The sequence below is a fragment of the Macaca nemestrina genome, chromosome 11, assembly GCF_043159975.1.
Source record: "Macaca nemestrina isolate mMacNem1 chromosome 11, mMacNem.hap1, whole genome shotgun sequence".
Classification (NCBI taxonomy): Eukaryota; Metazoa; Chordata; class Mammalia; order Primates; family Cercopithecidae; genus Macaca; species Macaca nemestrina.
The window spans coordinates 94,632,100-94,655,947 of record NC_092135.1 but is presented as its reverse complement, the minus strand read 5'-3'; the positions used below and the strand labels follow the sequence as shown (position 1 = coordinate 94,655,947).

At 33.5% G+C, this 23,848-nt stretch overlaps 1 protein-coding gene across 1 annotated transcript in view; it reads left to right on the top strand.

Annotated features, from left to right (window-relative positions):
• Positions 1–23,848, top strand: part of LOC105468162 (post-GPI attachment to proteins inositol deacylase 1) — an 83,676-nt gene that overhangs the window by 27,399 nt on the left and 32,429 nt on the right. The window contains exons 8-19 of the mRNA XM_011718207.3: positions 278–383; positions 1,130–1,185; positions 2,614–2,697; positions 4,176–4,222; positions 4,592–4,643; positions 9,906–9,983; positions 14,221–14,296; positions 16,302–16,375; positions 16,480–16,531; positions 17,027–17,093; positions 17,503–17,611; positions 19,070–19,108. Of these exons, the coding sequence (XP_011716509.1) occupies positions 278–383; positions 1,130–1,185; positions 2,614–2,697; positions 4,176–4,222; positions 4,592–4,643; positions 9,906–9,983; positions 14,221–14,296; positions 16,302–16,375; positions 16,480–16,531; positions 17,027–17,093; positions 17,503–17,611; positions 19,070–19,108 (840 nt within the window). The remainder of the gene's footprint in view (positions 1–277; positions 384–1,129; positions 1,186–2,613; positions 2,698–4,175; positions 4,223–4,591; positions 4,644–9,905; positions 9,984–14,220; positions 14,297–16,301; positions 16,376–16,479; positions 16,532–17,026; positions 17,094–17,502; positions 17,612–19,069; positions 19,109–23,848) is intronic.

The window sequence follows — 23,848 nt, the reverse complement described above, 5'->3', positions numbered from 1 at the left end:
CAGAATGCCTGGGTGTGAATCCCAGCCCAGACTTAATAGCTGTGTGAACTTGGGCAAGTTTCTTAATTTCTCTGTGCTTTAGTTTCTTCACATTTAAAATGCAGATAAAATCATTATCTCAGAGTTTTTGTGATAATTGAGTGAGTTCATATACCGTGCTCAGAACAGTGCCTCAGAGTAATAAGTGTTGGCTGTTGTCATTATTACTGAAGCAATGTGTCATTGAGCTATTACGATAGATACAAAGTAATACAGAATGTATCAATGTTCTTTCTAGATAACTCAAAATTCCAAGAAGAAACTGTCAGTTTTGAGTCACCACTTTATAAGACACCCATCAAAACATTTTGAGGAAAATCCAGCTATAATTTCTGACTTAACAGGTTGGTGACAATAACATATTTTAATTTTAAATAAAGTATTTCGTTATTAATTTTAGGTAAATTTGTTTATAGCCGACAAAATCTTTGAAACTGTGATACTTCAAGTTTTAGGATCCTATTATATATATATACACATATATTATTAATTTCCCTATAATGATGCTGGTGCAGTTCTTGGTTAGGAAGGGAAAAAGAAGCAATGTGTAAGAGGTTGCTGATAAAAATTTTGTCTTGAAAATAACATGACAAATAGAAAAATTTCAGTTAAATGACTGTTCTCCTAACAGTTACATAAACTAAGTGCCATATTATTCTTGACTCCTATCAGTTCCTCAATTATCAGTTATTCTTCATTCTTCTTTTGGATTACCAACGTATCTTTTGCAGATAAATTTTGCTTTTAAATATAAAGCAAAATAACTTGCTTTGTCTATTTAAATATAAAGCAAATTATACCGGTTTAATTATATGTCTTGTTTGGGAAATGAAATATTTATTTCCTTATGTTGATGATGCCTTAGAGTTAAAGGACACCAAGCAGATTTTTACTTTACTTGATGTGAATGCTAGTTGGTGATGAGCATGTAGAAAGTATATTACTAGATTTTCTGTTTTAATATAGCCAGTGTTCAGAAAACCACTTCTTTATTGTGATTGAGAAGTATTTCACCAGGATTCAAAGTAGAAAGAAACTATGTAGTATAAAAACAAAACAAGGCAAATAAATTAATTTCCTTTACCTTAAGGGACATCTATGTGGGTTCCAGTAAAAGTGTCCAAATGGACCTATGTAGCTTACAATGTAAGTATTCCACCAATTAATTTTTTTTCATGTTTTTCCAGAAATAATTTAGTATTTATCTTTAAAAGTTAAAAACTCTTTAAAAAAGATAACTGCATGCCATTTTCCCACAATTTAATAATAATTCCTAAATGATTATCTAGTCAGTAATCAGTTGTATAAATTTATCTTTTTTGCTGTTTTCTTTGATGTTCAGTTTGTTTACATCAGGATCCAAACAAGGCCTATACATTGTTATTGATTAATGTCTTATTCCTTTTTAATCTGGAAGACTTTCTCTTACCACCACCCTCTCTTTTTTTTCTTGAAACTTATTTGTTGAAAAAAACACCAAGTCATTTGTCCTCTGGAGTTTCACAGTCTTGATTTTACTGATTGCATTCCTGTAGTCATTCAGCATGTTCCTTTGCCTGTTGTAGTCCTGTGATTTAGTAGTTGGATCTAGCTGCTTGTTCATATTCAGATTTTTGTTTTGCTTTTGTTTTTGCTAGACTCTCTCTCTCTTTGTGATGTTAGCCACTGTTGATGAGGAATGCCTGGAGTTATTAATTGATTTAGGAGGATGCAAAAATTGTAATAAGTTTAATTTTATTATTTTTTAACTAGAATAGTATTCTAGTTAATTCTGTATACTTAGAGAAAAACTTCTGCTCATCTACTAAATTTATCAAAAGTAGAATAAATCATATGGGAAAAGAGTGATAATTGTATGGATCTTTGGATCTTACTTTATATTTACTCATTATCAGAATGGTGAGTTGGCTCACAAGCTTCCTCTTAGTAGTGACCATTAGAGGGTTTTTTTCTCCAGTATTATTATGTACTCATGCATTTAAATATATTTGTCTTTCAATCTGTTGATACGAAAATCATTCTGTATTTGACCAGTGGAAACGATTTCAAGTTTAGTTTCTGAGTCTTTTTGATATACTCTTTAGTTGTCTTTAATAGTTTCCTCACTGTTGAGTATGACAAGATATTTTAGCTTATTTTGTACATTTCCTGCTCCAAACCTTGAATCAGCTATTTCTTTCAGGAATTATTCCTTTTCTTTGGGAAGTGGTATCTCAAAACCATAATCTGGTACTAGAAATGCTTGTGGCTATTGGGTTGGCATTTCTATGCCTTTTCAGTGGCCAGAGCTAAGAACTGCATAAAATCTTAACTAAAAGACCAAAAGAAAAACCCAATAAAACAACCAAAAAAATTACATTCACACTGATACTTCCAGGACAAACTGAGGACTACAGAGTTTATATCTAATCTTTCTCTTGCCCTTCCATATCTTCCTCCTCCTACTCCTAGAGAATTGGTTCTCAACACCAAGAATGATAAAATTAGAATAATTAACTCATTTGCTATATCTGGATTTTTGAATGATGAAATTAATCTGCTCATTATAGCTATATTGTTTTCCTTTTTTTGTAGGAATCTGAGAAGATATATTTTACATTTCCTCTTGAAAATCATAGAAAAATCTACACTCACGTCTATTGTCAGAGCACTATGCTGGTAAGATAATTGGGACATTTTATGTAAATTTAAGAGGCTAACTGTTGTTCATTTTTCTTTTTTTTTTTTTTTTTTTTTGAGACGGAGTCTTGCTCTGTCGCCCAGGCTGGAGTGCAGTGGCGCAATCTCGGCTCACTGCAAGCTCCGCCTCCCGGGTTCACGCCATTCTCCTGCCTCACCCTCCCGAGTAGCTGGGACTACAGGCGCCCGCCCCTGCGCCCGGCTAATTTTTTCTATTTTTAGTAGAAACGGGGTTTCACCATGGTCTCGATCTCCTGACCTTGTGATCCGCCCACCTTGGCCTCCCAAAGTGCTGGGATTACAGGAGTGAGCCACCACGCCCGGCCCATTTTTCAAATTCTACTGGTAGACCTAGCTATGAAATATTATTAAATCTAAGTAGTTGAAACATAATTTCTCTGGAACAGTGTTTTGATTGAAAAGTATTAATCAGATTTTTTTTATCACAGATACTATGCTATTAAATTGTGATTTTGGTTCTAGTTTAGGTCTCCCACCCTGTCTTTCTGCCTTCATTTTACTCTGTTCATGATGAAGGAATGGAATTCAAAACCCCTTTAATTATAAGTTTCTATTAGTACTTTAAAGAATAGATATAATTAAGCAAAGCTATTCTATAGAAACTTTACAAAGTGAATTCTGTTTTCTATTGGCTTCCATACTAAAATTTGAGGTACTTTTTATAGCAAATATTCTCTAAGATAATAGAGTAACTTACAATGTTATCTAGATTTACTGTATCAGAATAATGATTTTGATTTTTTTGTTTCTTTTTAGTGAGTACCTCCTATGTTAGGCACTATTAAAAAATGTGGTATTGTTTAAAAATGCTGTAGCGTGCATTTATTATGAATGGAAGCCAGGTGTGGTGGCTCACGCCTGCAATCCTAGCACTTTGGGAGGCTGAGGTGGGTGAATTATTTGAGCTCAGGAGTTTGAGACCAGCCTGGGCAACATGGTCAGACCCCATCTCTGCAAAAAATACAAAAAACTTAGCTGGGCATGGTGGCACACACCTGTAGTTTCTGCTACTTGAGGGGCTGAGGAAGGAAGATTGCTTGAACCCAGGAGGAGGAGGTTGCAGTGAGCCAAGGTCGCGCCACTGCACTCCAGCCTGGGCGACAGAGCAAGACTCCATCTCAAAAAAAAAAAAAAAAAAAAAGAGAGAGGGAGAGAGAGAGAGACACCTGTCAGTGCAGTCTTTCTCATACTCTTGGCTCCAGGATAACTGCTTACCTATCAATGTTGACATTAGACTTTTTTTCTTTACCTGTCCTTGATTTATTTGACTTTGAGAACATCTTGGATATGTTTCTGAACAATAAACTGTTATTTATATTTCATTTGCTCCTAGTCACCCTATCATATAACAATAAAGTGTTGAAAATGAATGCTTGTTTTGTACAATTATTTTCTACAATACTTAGTGTGTTTTGTTTTGTGCTGTTAACCAACAGGATACGAATAGTTGGATTTTTGCTTGCATAAACAGCACTTCTATGTGGTAAGTCTTTTGAATGCATGGCCCTCCACTGTTCATTTATCTCAATGTAAACAATACTTGTAAATCACACTTTTAGAATAGTTTCATACATTGTTATTTTAATTTTGATGCTATATGAAATTATGGTATTGTTTTTAAAGTGAAAAGTAAAGGAAATGAATATACTAGTAATTTTTGCAAACATTGAAATTAGCTGGGAAAAACATTTTTGTTGCTAAGGGAACTATGCGGACAGAGTATATTGGATTAGACTCACTAGACATCTCTACTAGGTGTAGAGATGGTTTCTTTTTCCTCTGAATCTTATTTATAATTTATAATATTTCCATATATTTGTCCTTTAATTATATTTTCATATTTATTTCAAAGCCAGCAAGGGGTTGATTTATCATGGAAAGCTGAACTGCTGCCAACAATTAAGGTAAATTATGGCTTCCGAATTTTAATATTCAGTTGAAAAAAATACTTGAGTCTATATACATTTTAGAATATTCTCTTTCATTAGCTTATCATGGTATTAAATAAACTTGAGATTTGCTAACCTACATTTAAAAAATATTTTCTCTAGAAATACATTTGATAGGAAATAACATACCATTAGTGTCATTTATATATTTTTTTTAATTTCAGAGATAAAAACTATAAGTTAACAGTCCTCTGAATCTCTCTATGTTATAGCTTCAGACCAAAAGAACTGGAGGGATTTCTAACATTCAATTTGAGGATATGTTTAATGGCCTGTCTTAAAATATGAACTGAGTTAGTATACTTAGAATTCATTTTGGGAGGAAGGGCCTGCAGTTGGGAAATGGACATCTCAAAGAGATACGATACATGGTCAAGCACTCAAATAACTAGTTTATCTAGTGCTCTCCAGGGTGATAAGTCACAGCAGGGATTTATTTCATAGTTGTTTGTGATTTGATTAAGCAACTTTGGTAGGTCAGCAAGTACTTTTATAAAGGGCTTATTTGCATCGTCTCAAAATCTGTTGTTGAAAAGCAAAATAATTCTAAAATGTGATGAAAATGTCTGTTCTGATTTCCAAATTGTGTTTATTGTAACTGATAATGTTTTATCAGGATTGATAGTTTTCAGTCTTCAAGTAAATCTGTGCTTTAAAAATATAGTTTCATAATGAATCCTAGACTCATTCATTGACTTGTAAGTGAAATCATCTGGTGGTTTCCAGTTATTTCACAATTAGCTCCAATTAAGTTAGTTATTTTTGCTCCTGAATGTTTATAATTATTTGTATGTATAGTCAACTCTATACTATACAGAGAATGAGAAACTTATGCTAACAGAGAGGAATGGTGACAGAAGAAATAATTGCAAGTCACACTTCACTTTGGAATGGTTGCAAATTTTTTTGTCACCTTGGTCAGTCTTATTTGTACATATTCATTCATGTGACCTTGTGTTTATCAAACAAATATGGTAGGAGAATAAATTGACTCAAACATTTTTAAGGTCTCTCACTGATACTGTCCTAACCAGGATCAAAACAAACAAAAGTGTTAGGATATACTTACTGAACAATCATTTATAAGGTGTTATTAAATATTTCCTCAACTTATTTTTTTATTCAATAGCTTGAGGGGTATAGGTGATTTTTTATTACATGGATGAATTGTATAGATTAATTTGGATGTTCTATCCAGCCTATAATGTAAAGATTAAGAAGAAATAAATTATTAAAAACCCAATAAAATTTACTTTGCTCCTGTGTTTTAAAAGGTATTTCTTAAATCATAAAATTTTTATATTATTATTTTAAATATCCAAAGATTAATCAGTCTCTGTATCAAACACTAGGTCCCTATGTTGTTTGTTCTGAATGTAAGAAACAGCTGGCTGAATAGCAGGAGAACAAGCTATTTCAGCTGCCTACTTTTCATGGCAAATGCTGAAAGAGAGAAGTTAGAAAACAAGTATTATAGCATTCCGCAGTCTTATGTGTTCTCAGCTTAAGAGGACAGATCTTTTATTTTAATGAAAATAAAAATTGTATGTAATATGTATTAGCCATTTATAAACAGCACACAAAATTATTTTGCTTTGAAATCGAAGGGATGACTAAAGCAAAGAAATTTTGTAAATTTTATTCATATTGCTATCTCAATAAAAGTAATGTCAGATGAGAATTATATCACTGTTAGGCATTTCTGTGTACTGAACTTTTAAGAAATAGATGGAGCCCTCCATCAAAGCACGTATAAATTCAACACTTGGCCATTCTTGAGAATAAATACTTAAAAGCCATTAGAGTGGATAGCTGCACAGATTATCCAAGTTCTTCGTAATTAATTTATGTTTCATATTAGCTACCATTTGTCTGGTGGGTCTTAGCTGCCTGTAGCTGTGGCTTATGTGGCCCTTTTAAGGTCTTTAATTTACATTAGAACATATGAGCCTGTCACAGGGACTTTGCTAAGTTGGGGTGAAGCCCAGGAGTTTATGTTTGATAAACATCCCACATGAATCTAGTCAGCTACTCATTAATGGTTCTTTAGCTTGAGCATCTCTGTCCTCCTTGCCCACATTGGTGCTTCTGAAGAAGATTGGGGAAAGCTAAGTGTCTTTAGAAATGTTTTAATGCAAACATATTGTTAGAACATATAACTACTACCACCCCACATATACTTCCAGAACAAAACTCGATTAAAAACTGTATTTGGGTGATTCATCACATAAACAGAACTAAAGACAAAAGCCACATAATTATCTCAATAGATGCAGAAAAGGCTTTTGATAAAATTCAACACCCATTCATGTTAAAAACTCCCAGTAGACTAGGTATTGAAGGAACATACCTCAAAGTACTAAGAACCATCTAATGACAAACCCACAGCCAACATCATACTGAATGGGCAAAAGCTGGAAGCATTCCCCTTGAAAACCAGCACAAGACAAGGATGCCCTCTCTCAGCACTCCTATTCAGCATAGCACTGGAAGACCTGGCCAGGGCAATCAGGCAAGAGAAAGAAATAAAGGGCATCCAAATAGGAAGAGAGGAAGTCAAATTTTCTTTGTTTGCAAATGACATGATCCTATATCTAGAAAACTCCATCGTCGCAGCCCAAAAGCACCTTAAGCTGATAAGCAACTTCAGCAAAGTATCAGGATACAAAATCAATGTGCAAAAATCACTAACATTCCTATTAACACCAGCAACAGTCAAGCCAAGAGCCAAATCAGGAATGCAGTCCCATCCACAATTGCCAAAAAAAAAAAAAAAGAATAAAAGACCTAGGAATACAACTAATCAGAGAGATGAAAGATCTCTACAAGGAGAATTACAAAACACTGCTCAAATAAATCAGAGATGACATCAACAAATGGATAAACATTCCATGCCCATGGATAGGAAGAATCAATACCATTAAAATGGCCATACTGTCCAAAGTAGTTTATAGATTCAGTGCTCTTCCTATTAAACTACCATTGACATTCTTCACAGAACTAGAAAAAACCATTTTAAAATTCATATGGAACCCAAAAAGAGCCCAGTATAGCCAAGCCAATCCTAAGCAAAAAGAACAAAGCTGGAGGCTTCACACTACTTGACTTCAAATTATACTACAGGGCTACAGTAACCAAAACAGCATGGTACTGGTACAAAAACAGACACAGGGACCAATGGAACAGGATAGATAACCTAGAAATAAGGTCACACACCTACAACTATCTGAACTTTGACAAACCTGACGAAAACAAGCAATGGGGAAAGGTTTCCCTATTCAATAAATGGTGCTGGGATAACTGCCTAGCCTTATGCAGAAGGTTGAAACTGGACCTCTTCTTTACACCACATACAAAAATTAACTCAGAATGGATTAAAACTTAAATGTAAAACCCAAAAATATAAAAAACCTGGAAGATAACCTAGGCAATACCATTCTGGACATAGGAATGGGCAAAGATTTCATGATGATGATACCAAAAGCAATTGCAACAAAAGCAAAAATTGACAAATGGGATCTAATTAAACTAAAAAGTTACTTCACAGCAAAGGAAACTATCAACAGAGTGAACAGGCAACCTACAGAATGGGAGAAAAATTTTGCAAACTCTGCATCTGACAAAGATCTAATATCCAGCATCTATAAGGAACTTAAACAAATTTACAAGATAAAAACAATTCATTAAAAAGTGGCCAAAGGACATGAACCAACACTTTTCAAAAGAAGACATACATGCAGCCAACAATTATATGGAAAAAAAGCTCAACATCCCTGACTATTAGAGAAATGCAAATCAAAACCACAGTGAGATACCATCTCACACCAATCAGAATGGCTATTATTGAAAAGTCAAAATATAACTGATGCTGGCGAGGTTGCAGAGAAAAAGGAACACTTACACGCTGTTGGTGGGAGTGTTAATTAGTTCAACCATTGTGGAAGACAGTGTGGAGATTCCTTGAACACCTAAAAATAGAAATAGTCCCATTACTGGGTGTATACCCAAAGGAGTATAAAGCATTCTATTATAAAGACACGTGTATGCGTGTGTTCAATGCAGCGCTATTCACAATAGCAAAGACATGGAATCAACCTAAATTCCCATCAATAGTAGACTGGATAAAGAAAATGTATTACATATACACCATGGAATACTATGCAGCCATAAAAAATAACAAGATCATGTTCTTTGCAGGAATATGGATGAAGCTGGAGGCCATTATCCTTAGCAAATGAATGCAGGAACAGAAAACCAAATACTGCATCTTCTCACTTATAAGTGGGAGCTGAATGATTAGAACACATGGACATGTAGGGGGAACAGCACACACTGGGGCCTATTGGAAGGTGGAGAGTAGTAGGAGGAAGAGGATCAGGAAAACTGACTAGTGGGTAACTAGTCTTAGTACCTGGGTGATGAAATAATCTGTACAACAAACCCCCATGACACAAGTTTACCTATGTAACTAACTTGCACATCTACCCCTGAACTTAAAAGTTAAATTAAAACAAAAAAGAAAACAAAAAAACCTGTATTTGGTGCCTTGGCTTTTCATTAAATGGAGCAGTCTTCTACCAATCCATTCCTCAAAATATGGACTATAGGACTGGTCTTAATTTTGAGAAGTAAATAGTTACTCATTCGGTGAGGTGCATTATTTAGACATACTTGTCTTTGTCATTTGCTAAATAAATTCCAGGGGATGATGTGCAGATATGCCATTAGCCAGCAACTCTTTACTACTTGGGCTAGATCAAAATCATTTGGGATTAAATTGTAACTCTTTCATTATATTTAGCATTTATTCATTCATTAGCTATTGAATGTTTTTTGTTATATACTACCAAAATAAATGTAGAAACGATGCTGTGATACTATATGTAACAACCAAATTATAAAAAGAAAGACATCAAATTTGGAAATAATAATAGAAAATAATTAAATTTAATGTTAAATGTCATTTGTTTTATGTGAAGGGATCCAAGGAATATTTTTGGCAGTCCTTATTTAACATAATAATTATTAGGAACTTGATTTTCAACAGGATGATTGACCTGGAAATGTGAACATGGGCATTTTGTGAAGTACTGAACATAAATTGGAAGCCTGCTTTTTAAGATAACTAATTGAGTAAGAAATAAGTGTAATTTATTTTTCTTTAAACATGCGTTAATCTCTAAGAAATAAAAGTAGTTTGTTTGTTTTTTATTTTAGTTTCTGACATTAAGACTTCAAGACTATCCATCTTTGTCTCATCTTGTTGTTTATGTACCATCTGTTCATGGAAGTAAGGTAACAAGTGGGTTAAGATTGTTATCAGAATGTTTTGGGGATACATGCTAAATTTTACAGTTCTTTTTCAATGAGTTTTTCTGCACAGAGTTTATCTAAAACCGTAGCCAGTTTGATGATCCACCTAAGACTGTTAAATTATTAGGATCATCTACTCTAACTTGAACTAAGCAGAATAAACCCAAGTTTCTTTGTTCCAAGTGAGAAATGTTTCCAGTTTATCAATCAGTCTTTCAAAACCTGTGAATTATTAGACACATAATAATAATTCATAGGTTTTACACCTATTCATAGGTGTAAAACCTATGAATTATTAGGTACCCTTTAAGTACAACGCTATGTACAAGGAATTATAGGAGGCACACAAATGAAGACATGACCCTGGTTTTTTTTGTTTTTTTGAGACAGTCTTGCTCTGTTACCCAGGCTGGAGTGCAGCGGCTCAATCTTGGCTCACTATAACCTTTACCTCCTGGGTTCAAGCGACTCTCCTGTCTCAGCCTCTCAAGTAGCTGGGACTACCCGTGTGTGCTACCATGCCCAGCTAATTTTTGTAGTTTTAGTAGAGATGGGGTTTTGCTATGCTGGCCAGGATGGTCTTGAACTTTTGACCTGAGGTGATCTGCCCACCTTGGCCTCCCAAAGTTCTGGGAATTCAGGTATGAGCCACTGTGAAAAAGCTACATGCTATTGGGAAGGGGGAGAGAAATGTAACTGGAGCAGAGGGAAGAGTGGAAAAAGAACTACCCAAATACACGTAACACAAATCAGAATATAGCAAGTACATAAAAAGAATGGCATTATAATAAGATGATATTTAAAATGGCTTTCAAGTGGACATGGTGGCAAGTACCTGTAGTCCTAGCTACTTGGGAAGTTGAAGTAGGAGAATCATTTGAACCCAGGAGGTGGAGGCTGTAGTATGCTATGATTATGCCTATGAAAAGCCACTGTACTGCAGCCTAGTCAACATAATGAGACCCCACCTTTTAAATGAAATGAAATAAAACAAAATGGCCTTAACGGATAGCTAGGATTTTAATAGGAAGAATGAACATTGTAGAGCCATACTGTCAATGCAGGAATCACTAGCACATGTGGTTATTTCAATTTAAGTTAATATAAAATAAAAAATTCTGTTCCCTAGTTGTCCTAGTCACATTCTAGATGCTCAATAGTAACATCATTGCCAGGAGTTATAAGGAACAGCACTGTTCAGACAAAGCAACAGAGCAAAGCATGAAGTATATTTGAAAACCAGTGAATGAGTAAATAATAATTTTGAAAGGATGGCCACGATAGGTTTGAATAGTAGTGGAGGAAAAGTCTGGAAAATTAGTTCATGGCCATATTGTGAAAGTCTTGATTGGAGGATTCAGGACTTAACAGAATTCAAAAGTCAGTAGGAAGCCATAAGATTTTTCACTATAGTAGTAATGGTATCAGAAATCATTTATTTGGGGAGATTAATCTCCTTATGCTGTAGAATAGATCAGAAACAGACTACACACCTCCTAAGGGGCTTGTACAGACCGAGCACCCTTAATCCAAAAATCCAAACTCTAAAACTTTTTGACAGGTGGGGATACTCACTGCTATAATAACGAGGGCACGCCATCTAAAGCATTTTGAGTGCCAACCTAACAACAAAATTGCAAAATTCTACCCCTGACCTCATGTGGTGAAATATAGTCAAAACAGTCAAAATTTTGTTTCATGCACAAAGTTATTAAAAATATAAAAATTACCTTGAGACTATGTGTATAAGATATATATGAAACATAAATGAATTTCGTGTTTAGACTTGGGTTCCATCCCCAAGATATCTCATTATATATAGGCAAATATTCCAAAATCTGAAAAAATCAAACACTTCTACTTCCACGCATTTTGGATAAGGGATCCTCGGCCTGTACTGGGGAAGTGGGAATAGAAAGAAAAGAATGGTGATTTTGATAGAATTAGTGGGTAAGAAAGAAAATGGAGGTAGAGGGTACTTTGGACTCCCCTTTTCCTATTTCACCCAGCAAACTTACTCTTCAGGATCCAACCTGTGTCCCTTTTTCCCTTTTCCAGAGTCCCCCAGTAATCTTTTACTTATTCTGATACTTTGTTTATAACTTCTTTGAAAATTTTATTATATTGAATTATAATTTTTTATGTCTCAGTTGCCATGACCACATTGTGAACTCTTTAAGAGTAATGAACAGATAGGTTTTATTCCACTTTGCATCCTCAACCTTCAGTGACTACTGCATAAATGCTCAATAAAATGTTTATTGAATGAGAAGGTTGGTAAGATTTGTAGCCAAAATAATCAGAAAAATTTAGGAGAAATAGAGAAAGGAAAAGGGGGATGTAGTTGGGAGTCATCTCAATGACTAAATCTCGCAAGTCCCTTATAATGGATTCATTGTTCTGTTTTGCTTAGCTCAAGTGAGAGGTAATTCAGCATCTTCAATACTAAAAGCTCTCTTTAAGGGTTTTTCTGTCAGGTAAGATGGTTTTGAATGAATCTAATATTTTTCTCAAACTTGAAAAGGCCCTCTCTGGTTATTCCAAGAAATTAATGAGCCTTTCTGCAAATAGACAGTCTTAGCAGCCTAATAAATATGTAATGCATCTTAATGCTCTTTGGAAAGTAACACTGCAGACTCTACTGTTATACAACCCTGTCTCACTAGAATTATAACTTAAGTCTTTCATAGTTTTTGCATGTCTATGTATATAGCTCATCATCAGAACGTGACATATATTGAAATAGTGTAAAACACTTTTTAGTCAGCTTGTATCAATATATTTTTAGAAATGCAAATATGGAATTATCTGCATTTTTTTTTGTAACAGAAAACAAAATGATTAAACCCGTTAGAAATTTACTTACCTTGGGTGTTTGAGAGACAGGCCTTTGAATTTTCTCTTTCTTGGGTAGGGTTTTTGTCATTATGCAAAACTAAAGGCACAGCCAAATTTTTAAAGCAATAATAAAAATTCTATTATTTTAAACTTGTTCAAAGTGATTAAATTGCTTTTAAAAACTGCTTCCCTGTCTGATATAGACTTATCCAAAAGTACTTTGTAAAAAATATAATGAATAATCCTGTTCAATAAATGATTTCTATAATCTTTCAGCAGCTGTTTTCTATAATGAAAATATCTGACTGTGTTCTTTGCCTTATAAGTAAGGAGGGAGAAATAAAAGCAAAACCCCTTAAAAGTTTTTTCTTTTATTCCCCCAAGTGTATGGTATAATCTAGTAGCAATTTCCCTGTCTGTTTTTCACTTTTGAAAACAATAAAAAATCTACCCAAGAGGCAAACAAAGTAATACTGCTTCAGACAAATCCAAAGTATAGTTATTAGAAAAGCCTAGGATAGACCCCACTAGCTTTCCGCTTTTGTAGACAGCAAACTACTTGCCAGCTACAGTTACGCATCAGATTAATTTTTCTTTAGCTTCTATAGATCAAAATAATATCGCATTGTAGAGATTATTTTAATGAAACTTTTCCTTTACCAGAAATAAGTAGAGCAGAGCTTCTCATGCAGCTAATAGAAATGTTATTTAAAAAGAAATGTCACTACAAAAAATTATAATGACGCGGGTGTCACATTTTAGTTCTACTTTTTTGAAAAGCATTTCTTTTTCTGGCTTCATACATAGCAAACCTTTTTTACACTTACTGTAATAACTGTTTAACCTGAAATATTGTTCCACAAATAACATTAGCCATATGTCAATCAATGGCAGTATTTCTCCAAAAGCCTTTTATAGGCGAATTAGACTATCTTTAATAAATACAGGATTTTTCAAAAGATATATAACAAAATCACATTTTCCTGTTGACTATGAAAGTATTAAGAGACATAGTATTTAAATCCTTAATTAATCTTGAATTAGCCTAGGCTCTTAATACTTTGATCCATCCTTTACTGTCCTTCTTCTGCAAACACCTAAAGCTAACTATTTAAAAAAAACTGCTATGGATCTGTTGTTCTAGAAATGGTCCTCTAATAATCTTTTAAGTTAAGCTTGTGTATCAAGTTTTCTCAGCATAGTATCTCTCCTTGAGAAATTCTTGTCATCTAAGTATAGGCAGAATTATAGTGTAATAGATGATACTTTCTCCAAAGCTGAGATTTATAGACTTTTATTTTCCACTCAAACATCAAGTAAAGATATTTTACTATAAATTTAACTTTACTTTTTAAAAATAAATCAGTGTTTTGTATTTCAGTTTGTTGTAGATTGTGAATTCTTTAAAAAAGAGACAAGATTCATACAGCTTCCTGTAACTCATCTTTTTTCCTTTGGTAAGTACTGTTTTTGGAAAGCATAAGAATTGCTTTTATTTTTAACAGAGTTGCAGTAAAGCAGAGCTTTGTAATATCGAATGTTGTTGACTATTTCAAGTATAGTTCTTAGAATAACTGTATAATGTGGTTCAGTGATTTTCTTCTCATTGGGCTAGCAGTCATATTCTGAGAAGTGAACTTCCATAATCACATACATTTGCAGGTAATTGAGTGTGTGTATATATGTGTCTGTGTGTCTGTTCTTATGTGAAATTTATCCTATTGGCCCTTTTAATACAATTTTAATATAGAATTATAAATTGCTATTTGTATAAGAAGGTTTCAAGATTTCTCTAAATATTCTTTTAAACTTTATTTTGAAATAATTTTAGATTTACAGAAAAGTTACAAACGAGTTTCTGTATATCCTTCACCCACATTTCCCTAAGGTTGACCTTCTACATAAACACAATACAACCTTTTAAACCAAGAAATTAGTTCAATACTATTAATTAAACTACAGGCTTTATTTGTTTTTCACCAGTTTTTCCACAGATGTCCTGCTTCTGCAGGTTTCCACATTGCGTTTAGTTGTCATGACTCCTAAGTCTCCTGTAATCTGTGACAGTTCCTCAATCTTTCCTTGCCTTTCACAACTTTGAAACCTTTGAAGAATACTGTTCAATTATTTTGTACAATGTTCCTTATTTGGAGTTGTCTGATACTTTCATTTTTGTGGGGGGAGTAGGGAACAAGGTCTCACTCTGTCACCCAGGCTGGAGTACAATGGCATGATCTCAGCTCACTGCAACCTCTGCCTCTGGGCTCAAGCAATCCTTCCACCTCAGCCTCCTGAGTAGCTAGGACTACAGGCATGTGACACCATGTTCAGCTAACTTTTTTGTATTTTTTGTAGAGACAGAGATTCACCATGTTGCCCAGGCTGGTCTCAGACTCCTGGACTCCAGAAATCTGTTTGCCTTGGCCTCCCAAAATGCTGGGATTACAGGAATGAGCCAAGGCGCCCAGTCTAATACTTTCTTATGATTATATTGAGGTTATGTATTTTTGCCAAAATACCACAGAAGCAATGAGGATTACCTACTATATCATATTGAGTATACATGATACTCATATCTCTAATTACTAGTTATGTTAATTTTCCTTTCTTGGTTAAGGTGGTGCCTGCTAGGTTTCTCCATTATAACGTTATTGCTTTTTCCTTTTGTAATTAATAAATATCTGGGGTGACATACTTTGAGAATATATGAATGTCCTGTTTTTCTTTAGAATAACCCACTATTTTTAGCATCCATTGGTTCATCTAGTACTTAGCAAATATTACTCTGGTATTCTACATTTAGTGGAATTCTTCCTAAGATAAAGTAGACCCTTCTCTCCCATTTATTTATTTATTCAATTTTTATTTATGTCACTATGGACTCAGGGATATCTATTTTATTCATTGGGCTATAAAACAATTCTATCATTATATATATTTTTGCTTAAGTTGTTCTAGCTTTGAATATTGGGAACTTTTTTACGTTAGCTCCTGTGCCATTTTGGTATGCCCATCCTTTAAATATTTTTTTACATCCCATTTATGAAAAGAATCTGTGTTACTTGGGAAAACTCGAAGATTTTTATTTCTCCCCTTACCCTTTGTTTTGGTATAAAAATACCCAGAACAATACAGAAATGACAATTCTGAATCACCCTTATCATTAGAAGATAAGAAGCTTCTAAAATGAAAGATCTACCAAGAAAGTATATACCTTTCTGAAATTGGAATTATATACCTGACTATTTAAAAGCAGATAGATGTGATTGGAAGTCATAAAAGTTGTTTTGTCTAGAGTTTATTGCTGGGGGATTAGATTTTTAGGAGTTAACTCCATGCAGAAGTGAAAACCTGTAAACAAATTTTTAATTATTGGCATTGTTTTAATGCTAATTAAATAATCAGTACATATTTAAAAACTTCCTTGATATTCTAAGTAATACAATACTTTGAATTCAACAGGATTGTCTTCAAGGAAAGTGATGTTAAATACAAACGGCCTATACTACAATATAGAGCTTCTGAACTTTGGACAGGTAATTAATCCTGACTCCAACAAGAAGGATTTGATTTTACTTTAATGTTTACTTTAACATACAAGTAACCTTTTTATTTTCTTTTTGTGGTCAAACTCTGTTAGATATACCAAGCTTTTAAAATCAACGTGGTAAGCAAGTGCTCAGCAGTGAAAGGTAAATATGTTTTCTAAAAAATGTGTAGAAAATAATATTGTTGTTTGAAGAGTCAGTAGGTGTTAACTTGAATTTTCTATAATACTTCCATATATTTTTATGTGAAGTAAAATTAAATATATAATAGAAAAGTTGTTTATATTTCCAGGGGATTTAACATAGACCCTTTCTTAACAGTAAAGCATTTTTATCTGTTTCACTTTAAATATCCACATTTTTAAAATACCATATATCTTTATGTCTTATAGTAGTAATTCAGATTTAGTTATTTAATATTTTTCCACTTTCTTAGTACTGCCTGTCTGCTGTAATATCTATTATAAATCGAATTAAAGCGTTATTATTTAGGAATTCTCCATAATTTTTTATCATGTAATATAACCTGTACTGATTTTTTAAATGAAATGAACAATTGTATAATTAGTTAGGTGTTATAGTCGTTTAATGTTTAGAGTAACATATTGTTAATAATACATTTTTTTAATGTTTTAACAGAAGAAATAACCAGTATCTATAAACTTCATATTCCTTGGTCTTATGAAGATTCACTAACCATTGCACAGTAAGTATTCGAAAGAATTTACTTTAAACTTTGGTGTTTTTGAATAATAGATATTCTGCTTAGTTTATTTATTTAAATCATGAATTATTAAAATGCCTCAGTAAAATGTATGTATCCTTTATATAGCATTGTTCCTATAATTTAATATATAGTATTCTTATTAAATGATAGAAAACTTAAACTTTACTTGCTTGGAACCTGAGCCCCCTTCCACCCTCTCCCTACTCCTGTGTCCTAGAGGAAGCATTCAAACAATTGTGATATCATTGAAAAAGTGCCCATCCACAATTATGTGTCTGGTACCTAACTTCCTCTACATTATTCGATTGTATTGTGCTGGGGATTAACTTAGCCGTGGCTCTTTACCAGCATTTTGTATTTGAGAATTGAATTTAAGTTATCTCTTCAGGGCTCCATCTTCCACAGAAATTTCTCTGAAACTCCATATTGCTCAACCAGAAAATGACAGCCATGTGGCATTATTAAAAATGTACACATCATCAGACTGTCGGTACGAGGTAAGTTGTATGTTTAATTTTTAAGGTTTAGTTATAGAATAAGCTAGAAATATTCTTTTTATATAAGCTTTAGATACATGGTGGTATGGAAGCCAATACATACAAAAAATAGGCATTTAAAATATTTTAAATATTCTTCATTTTTCCTATTAACACCACCTTAGCATCTCCATAACTAGACCATTTGAAAATGTATACATCTTAATAAGTAATAGAAGATAAAGCAAAAAATGAGACTGTAGATTCAACTTCTGAATTTGGAAGCCCCAAGTCCAGAATCTTTTATAAATTGAAGAACATCATGAGGTCAGCTGACAGGGGCTTACTGCAGTAACTGACATGATACTTACTGGTGTATAGCTCTACTGGTTGTTAGCTTAAGGATCTTCTTTCCTTTTCACTAATTATTTGAAGCTCTGCTAGTCATTAAAATGTGTGATTTCATACCTATTATGTTTATTTTGTAATCAAAATACATCTCTTTGTGTTAAGGGAAATAGACTTGAGAGTAACATTTTATTTACTTATGGATTCATGAATGAAGAGCCCCTAGATTCCAGATTTAAGTGGTTAAAGTACTCATTTCAGTGGTTATGACATCATAGGCCTCTGGTTTATGTGAAATATTTTATTTCTGCTCAACTGCTTTAAACCAAGCTTAAATGTTTGGATACTTTGTTAGATCTAACTTTTCAAGGGTAAACTAGGATTGATATTGTCAAATTAATAGAATCTGTTCCTCCAGCCAAGTTTCAGTTGAACTTATATTATGAATTAATTTAGATTTCGTGGAATTTATTATTGCTTTGATATCTTGCATCCTGTTTCTAACAGTTAAGGGTTTTTCAGGGCCATAGTAGTTTTTAACTTGCCTATTCATATTTATAATATTAAAACAATAGAAAAAATTGTGATAAAAATTTGGCTGCAAATACTGCATGTTCTCAAAATGTCCATGTTTTTACAAATACTGTATATTTTCAAGAAGTCTATATTTTGACAAAATGTAATCATTTTAAACTTCCCTAAAAAAAATTTATCTCCTTTCTAATATCAAATAGACTTCCTAATTATAAAAAAAGTTGTATTTATGGTAGAGATAATTAAGGATTAAATTCTTTTTAAAATATTATTTTGACTTAAATTTCTTTAGCTGGCATGATGTGGTAATAAGATATTCTACTTAATCAAATATTTTAGGTAGTAAAGGGGCATAATAGCATTTACTCAACTGTCAAATAATTAGATATGTGGGAAAGTATGCTAAACAGTAAAACTGTACTTAATACAATTTACATGGTGGTTCAGAAGATTCTTTAAGATCTTGAGTGCCTTTAAGATTTACCATTATGGAAAATCAATTATTATGCTTAGAGAAATGCAGAAGTACTCAATTTAATAAAATGTAAAGGAGTTTAGAGGAAAATAACCTTTTTTTCAATAATTGTTTTAAACTAGGTGACAATTAAGACTTCCTTTTCACAAATACTTGGACAGGTAAGAGAGATTCCTGGCTGGTTAATTATTTACTGCTTTATGAATAGATAACTCTAAGGAAGGGGTTGTAGACTTTTTCCATAAGGGGCCAGATAATCAATAATTTTTTGCAGACCACATACAGTATCTTTTGCTACTGCCACTGCTGTAGCTGCTTCTGTCTTCTTCCTTTTTTCTTTTTCATTCTTCTTCCACTTTAATAAAATCCAAAAATTATTCTTGGCCCACAGGCCGTAGTTGTCCACCCCTGCTTTAAGGTGATGCTTTCATGTTTGATACATCCAAAAAATGAGAGCTGATACCTGATTCTCAAACAAACTAATATTTTTGCCTAAATGAATTTCATATTAAGACTTCACGGTCAGGCATGGTGGCTCCCATCTGTAATCCCAGCACTTTGGGAGGCCAAGGCAGGCAGATCACTTAAGGTCAGGAGTTCGAGACCAGCCTGGCCAACTGGTAAAACTCCACCTCTACTAAAAAGACAAAAATTAGCCAGGCATGGTGGCACACACCTATAGTCCTGGCTACTCAAGAGGCTGAGGCATGAGACTCGCTTGAACCTGGGAGACAGAGGTTGCAGTGAGCTGAGATTGTGCCACTGCACTCTAGCCTTGGCAACAAAGGGAGACCCCATCTCAAAAAAAAAAAAAAAAAAAGAAAGAAAAAGAAAAAAGATTTCATGTTGCTCATGTTACATTATAAAATCATAGTACAATAAAATATGTAGGCTCTGCTGTATAAATGAATGTTTTCAAATAACTTTTTATATTGTGCATACTTAGTTTATAAAAGGTAAACATAAATTCTATTAAAGATAAACGTATTGAATTCATTAGCAAATAATATTACAAAAATACTGCCTAAAGTAGTAGAACTATAGATACTACTTAGCATTGCTATAATTTGCACAATTGTGCAGCCTGGACATAAATAAGATAACAATTGATAAGTTAGGGAAGTTACATAGTTTTAAAATTCAGTCAGATTTGTATTACAGCTTTTATTACTTTCACTTTTTTTTGATCTGTTGTATTTTGCAATGCAGGCATAGTAGAATTTTGTTTTAACTCTTAAGTCATTTAATACTGTAATAAAACTCACAAGACAAAATTAAATTAGAAACATTTTTTATATGCATTATCTCATTCAATCCTCAGAGCAACTTGGTGAGAACTAGATTATGAACGTTATTAATTTGTGAACATTATAAAATTATAAGTTAATATATAAAAATTTTGTGCTAAATTAGGAAGGGAAGATTAAAATCTTTGTGTAAGTTGGAAAATAGCATCATGGATAATTACAGTATATATTCTAAAATGTTAAGGAACCAATTAAATCTCTCAAATTCATACTATTGTATATTTAGTATGGTGAAAGGGCATATTACTGTAAACAGTGGTTTGGAGTAGGAATATAACATACTCTCTTATCGATATAATTCCTGTGTCTCATAATTCAATTTAGTAACAAGAAAAGTCAAGTCAGCTTGATACACTAGAGTCAAGCATAATTATAAACCAAAAGAGGACAGACCTAGTATTCTGGTTTTGATGTGGAAATCTTTCTAAAGACTGAGGATGTACAGGTGTTAACAGTATCAAATGTAGATTCTTTTAAAATGTCAATTAAATAATTTGTATTATTGAAGCTTAAGCTTAGTTCTGTAATAAAAAATTTAAAAACAAAAAGAATTTGTATTAATTGAATTAAATTCTCAAATTATTGAAAAGACATAAGATGTTCTTCCTTCATGCTTGTTTAAAAATGTAGCTTGTAGGTAGTAAGAGAATGAATGAAAGTTGTATATCTTACTTGTTTTAAAAAAAAATACATATTTTGAATGTTGCTGATTCAGTCACAGAAGGTTGGAGAAAATGAATAAGAGAAACTTCAGCCTTCAGTAGATAACTTTTCATAAAGTTAAATTTTTTTCTGAAAAAGGAAAGAGGAAAATATTCACATATTCTATAGTCTGCTCTTACGAAAAAGAGGGCAAACCATAAACTGAAAGTTACTTTCTCAAGAGAATTCCATAAACACTGGTAAATCATTTCTGTGCAGGAATGAAGTCCAGTGTTGCCAGATCTTCAGCTTTTAAGAGAAACTAGAAATCTGAAGTTTTAGACGAAATATTTTAATTTTTCAATGTTGGCATGTAATTCAAAATTTAAAGAAATACTGCACCAAATACTAAGTATGGCTACAGTTTGACTATGAGACAGGGAGGTCAGTTTATAGTTGTAAGTTTAGTAGTATCTTATATACCCAGTTGTATCTGTAGCCCAGTATAACATTTAATACTCATAACAATGATCCTCTGTCATTAAAATAAATTTTATATTCAGAATACTCTGCGTGGGATGTCTTACAAGATTCTAAACACAGTGAAGGGCATTAAAGGTAACAATAACAGCTAGTATTTTCCAGTCAGTTACCATGTACCAGTTACTGTTCCAAATGCTTTATGCAAGTGTGAACATATTTAAGCCTTACATCCCTGTGAGGTAAGTGCTGTTTATCTCATTTTACAGATGAGGATATAGAGAGAGGGAAGGGAAAGTAATGGAGGAGTAAAATAACTTGCCCAGGGACATAGAACTAGTGAGAGGCAAAGCTGGAATCTAAATCCAGGAGTCTAACTCCTGAGCCTGCTGTGTTGCTTAACTTTCCTTTTATACTCTCGATAAGTACAGTATATTTCCCAGCATGTCATGTATGATTTGGTATTAGGTAGCAAAATGGTCTTTTCCCTTTTACTCAGCTTTCCCAACCTTCCATGCAAAGCTGTAAACTGTAAGTGACAAGTATGGGCTGTACGTTATCTGATTTTTTTCTCTTCTCTTTTTACCTGGGAATCCATGGAGGAACTTTAGGGAGACCCTGAATTTTCTGAAATTTTCTCCAACTTTTATAGTAAGCTTGTACTTACATAGCTTTCCTCAGGTTGCCAGAGAAGTCTATACATGTTCTAAAAAAATTATGTGGAATGGAAAACATGCTTTAAAGTAAATTTACTTTTAATAATGTGACATTAAAATAACTTAAGGCTTTTTTTAAAATTATACTTTTAAGTTCTGGAGTACATGTGCGGAACGTGCAGGTTTGTTACATAGGTATACACGTGCTGTGGTGGTTTACTGCCCCCATCAACCCGTCATCTACATTAGGTACTTCTCCTAATGCTATCCTTCCCCTAGCCGCCCACTCCCTGACAGGCCCTGGTGTGTGATGTTCCCCTCCCTGTGTCCATGTGTTCTCATTGTTCAACTCCCACTTATTAGTGAGAACATACAGTGTTTGGTTTTCTGTTCTTGTGTTAGTTTGCTGAGAATAATGGTTTCCAGCTTCATCCATATCCCTGCAAGGGACATGAACTCATCCTTTTTTTATGGCTGCCTAGTATTCCATGGTGTATATGTGCCACATTTTCTTTATCCAGTCTATCATTGATGGGCATTTGGGTTGATTCCAAGTCTTTGCTGTTGTGAACAGTGCCGCAGTAAACATATGTGTGCATGTGTCTTTATAGTAGAATGATTTATAATCCTTTGGGTATATACCCAGTAATGGGATTACTGAGTCAAATGGTATTTCTAGTTCTAGATCCTTGAGGAATTGCCACACTGTCTGCCACAATGGTTGAACTAATTTACACTCCCACCAACAGTGTAAAAGCATTCCTATTTCTCCACATCGTCTCCAGCATCTGTTCTTTCCTGACTTTTTAATGATCACCATTCTACCTGGGGTGAGATAGTATCTCATTGTTGTTTTGATTTGCATTTCTCTGTTGACCAGTGATGATGAGCTTTTTTTCATGTTTGTTGGCCGCATAAATGTCTTCTTTTGTGAAGTGTCTGTTCATATCCTTCGCCACTTTTTGATGAGGTTGTTTGTTTTTTTTCTTGTAACTTTAAGTTCTTTGCAGATTTTGGATATTAGCCCTTTGTCAGATGAATAGATTGCAAAAATTTTCTCCCATTCTGTAGGTTACCTGTTCAGTCTGATGATAGTTTCTTTTGCTGTGCAGAAACTCTTTTGTTTAATTAGATCCCATTTGCCAATTTTGGCTTTTGTTGCCATTACTTTTGGTGTTTTAGTCATGAAGTCTTTGCCCATGCCTATGTCCTGAATGGTATTGCCTAGGTTTTCTTCTAGGGTTTTTATGGTTTTAGGTCTTACTTTAAGTCTTTAATCCATCTGGAGTTAATTTTTGTATAAGGTTTAAGGAAAGGGTCCAGTTTCAGTTTTCTGCATATGGCTAGCCAGTTTTCCCAACACTATTTATTAAATAGGGAATCCTTATCCCATTGCTTGTCTTTGTCAGGTTTGTCAAAGACCAGATGGTTGTAGATATGTGGTGTTATTTCTGAGGCCTCTGTTCTGTTCCTTTGGTCTGTATATCTGTTTTGGTACCAGTATCATACTGTTTTGGTTACTGTAGCTTTGTAGTATAGTTTGAAGTCAGGTAGAGTGATGCCTCCAGGGTTGTTCTTTTTACTTAAGATTGTCTTGGTTATGCAGGCTCTTTTTTGGTTCCATATGAAACAAAGTAGTTTTTTCTAATTCTGTGAAGAAGGACAATGGTAGCTTGATGCGGATAACATTTAATCTATAAATTACTTTGGGCAGTATGGCCATTTTCACAATATTGATTCTTCCTATCCATGAGCATGGAATGTTTTTCCATTTATTTATGTCCTCTCTTATTTCCTTGAGTGGTGGTTTGTAGTT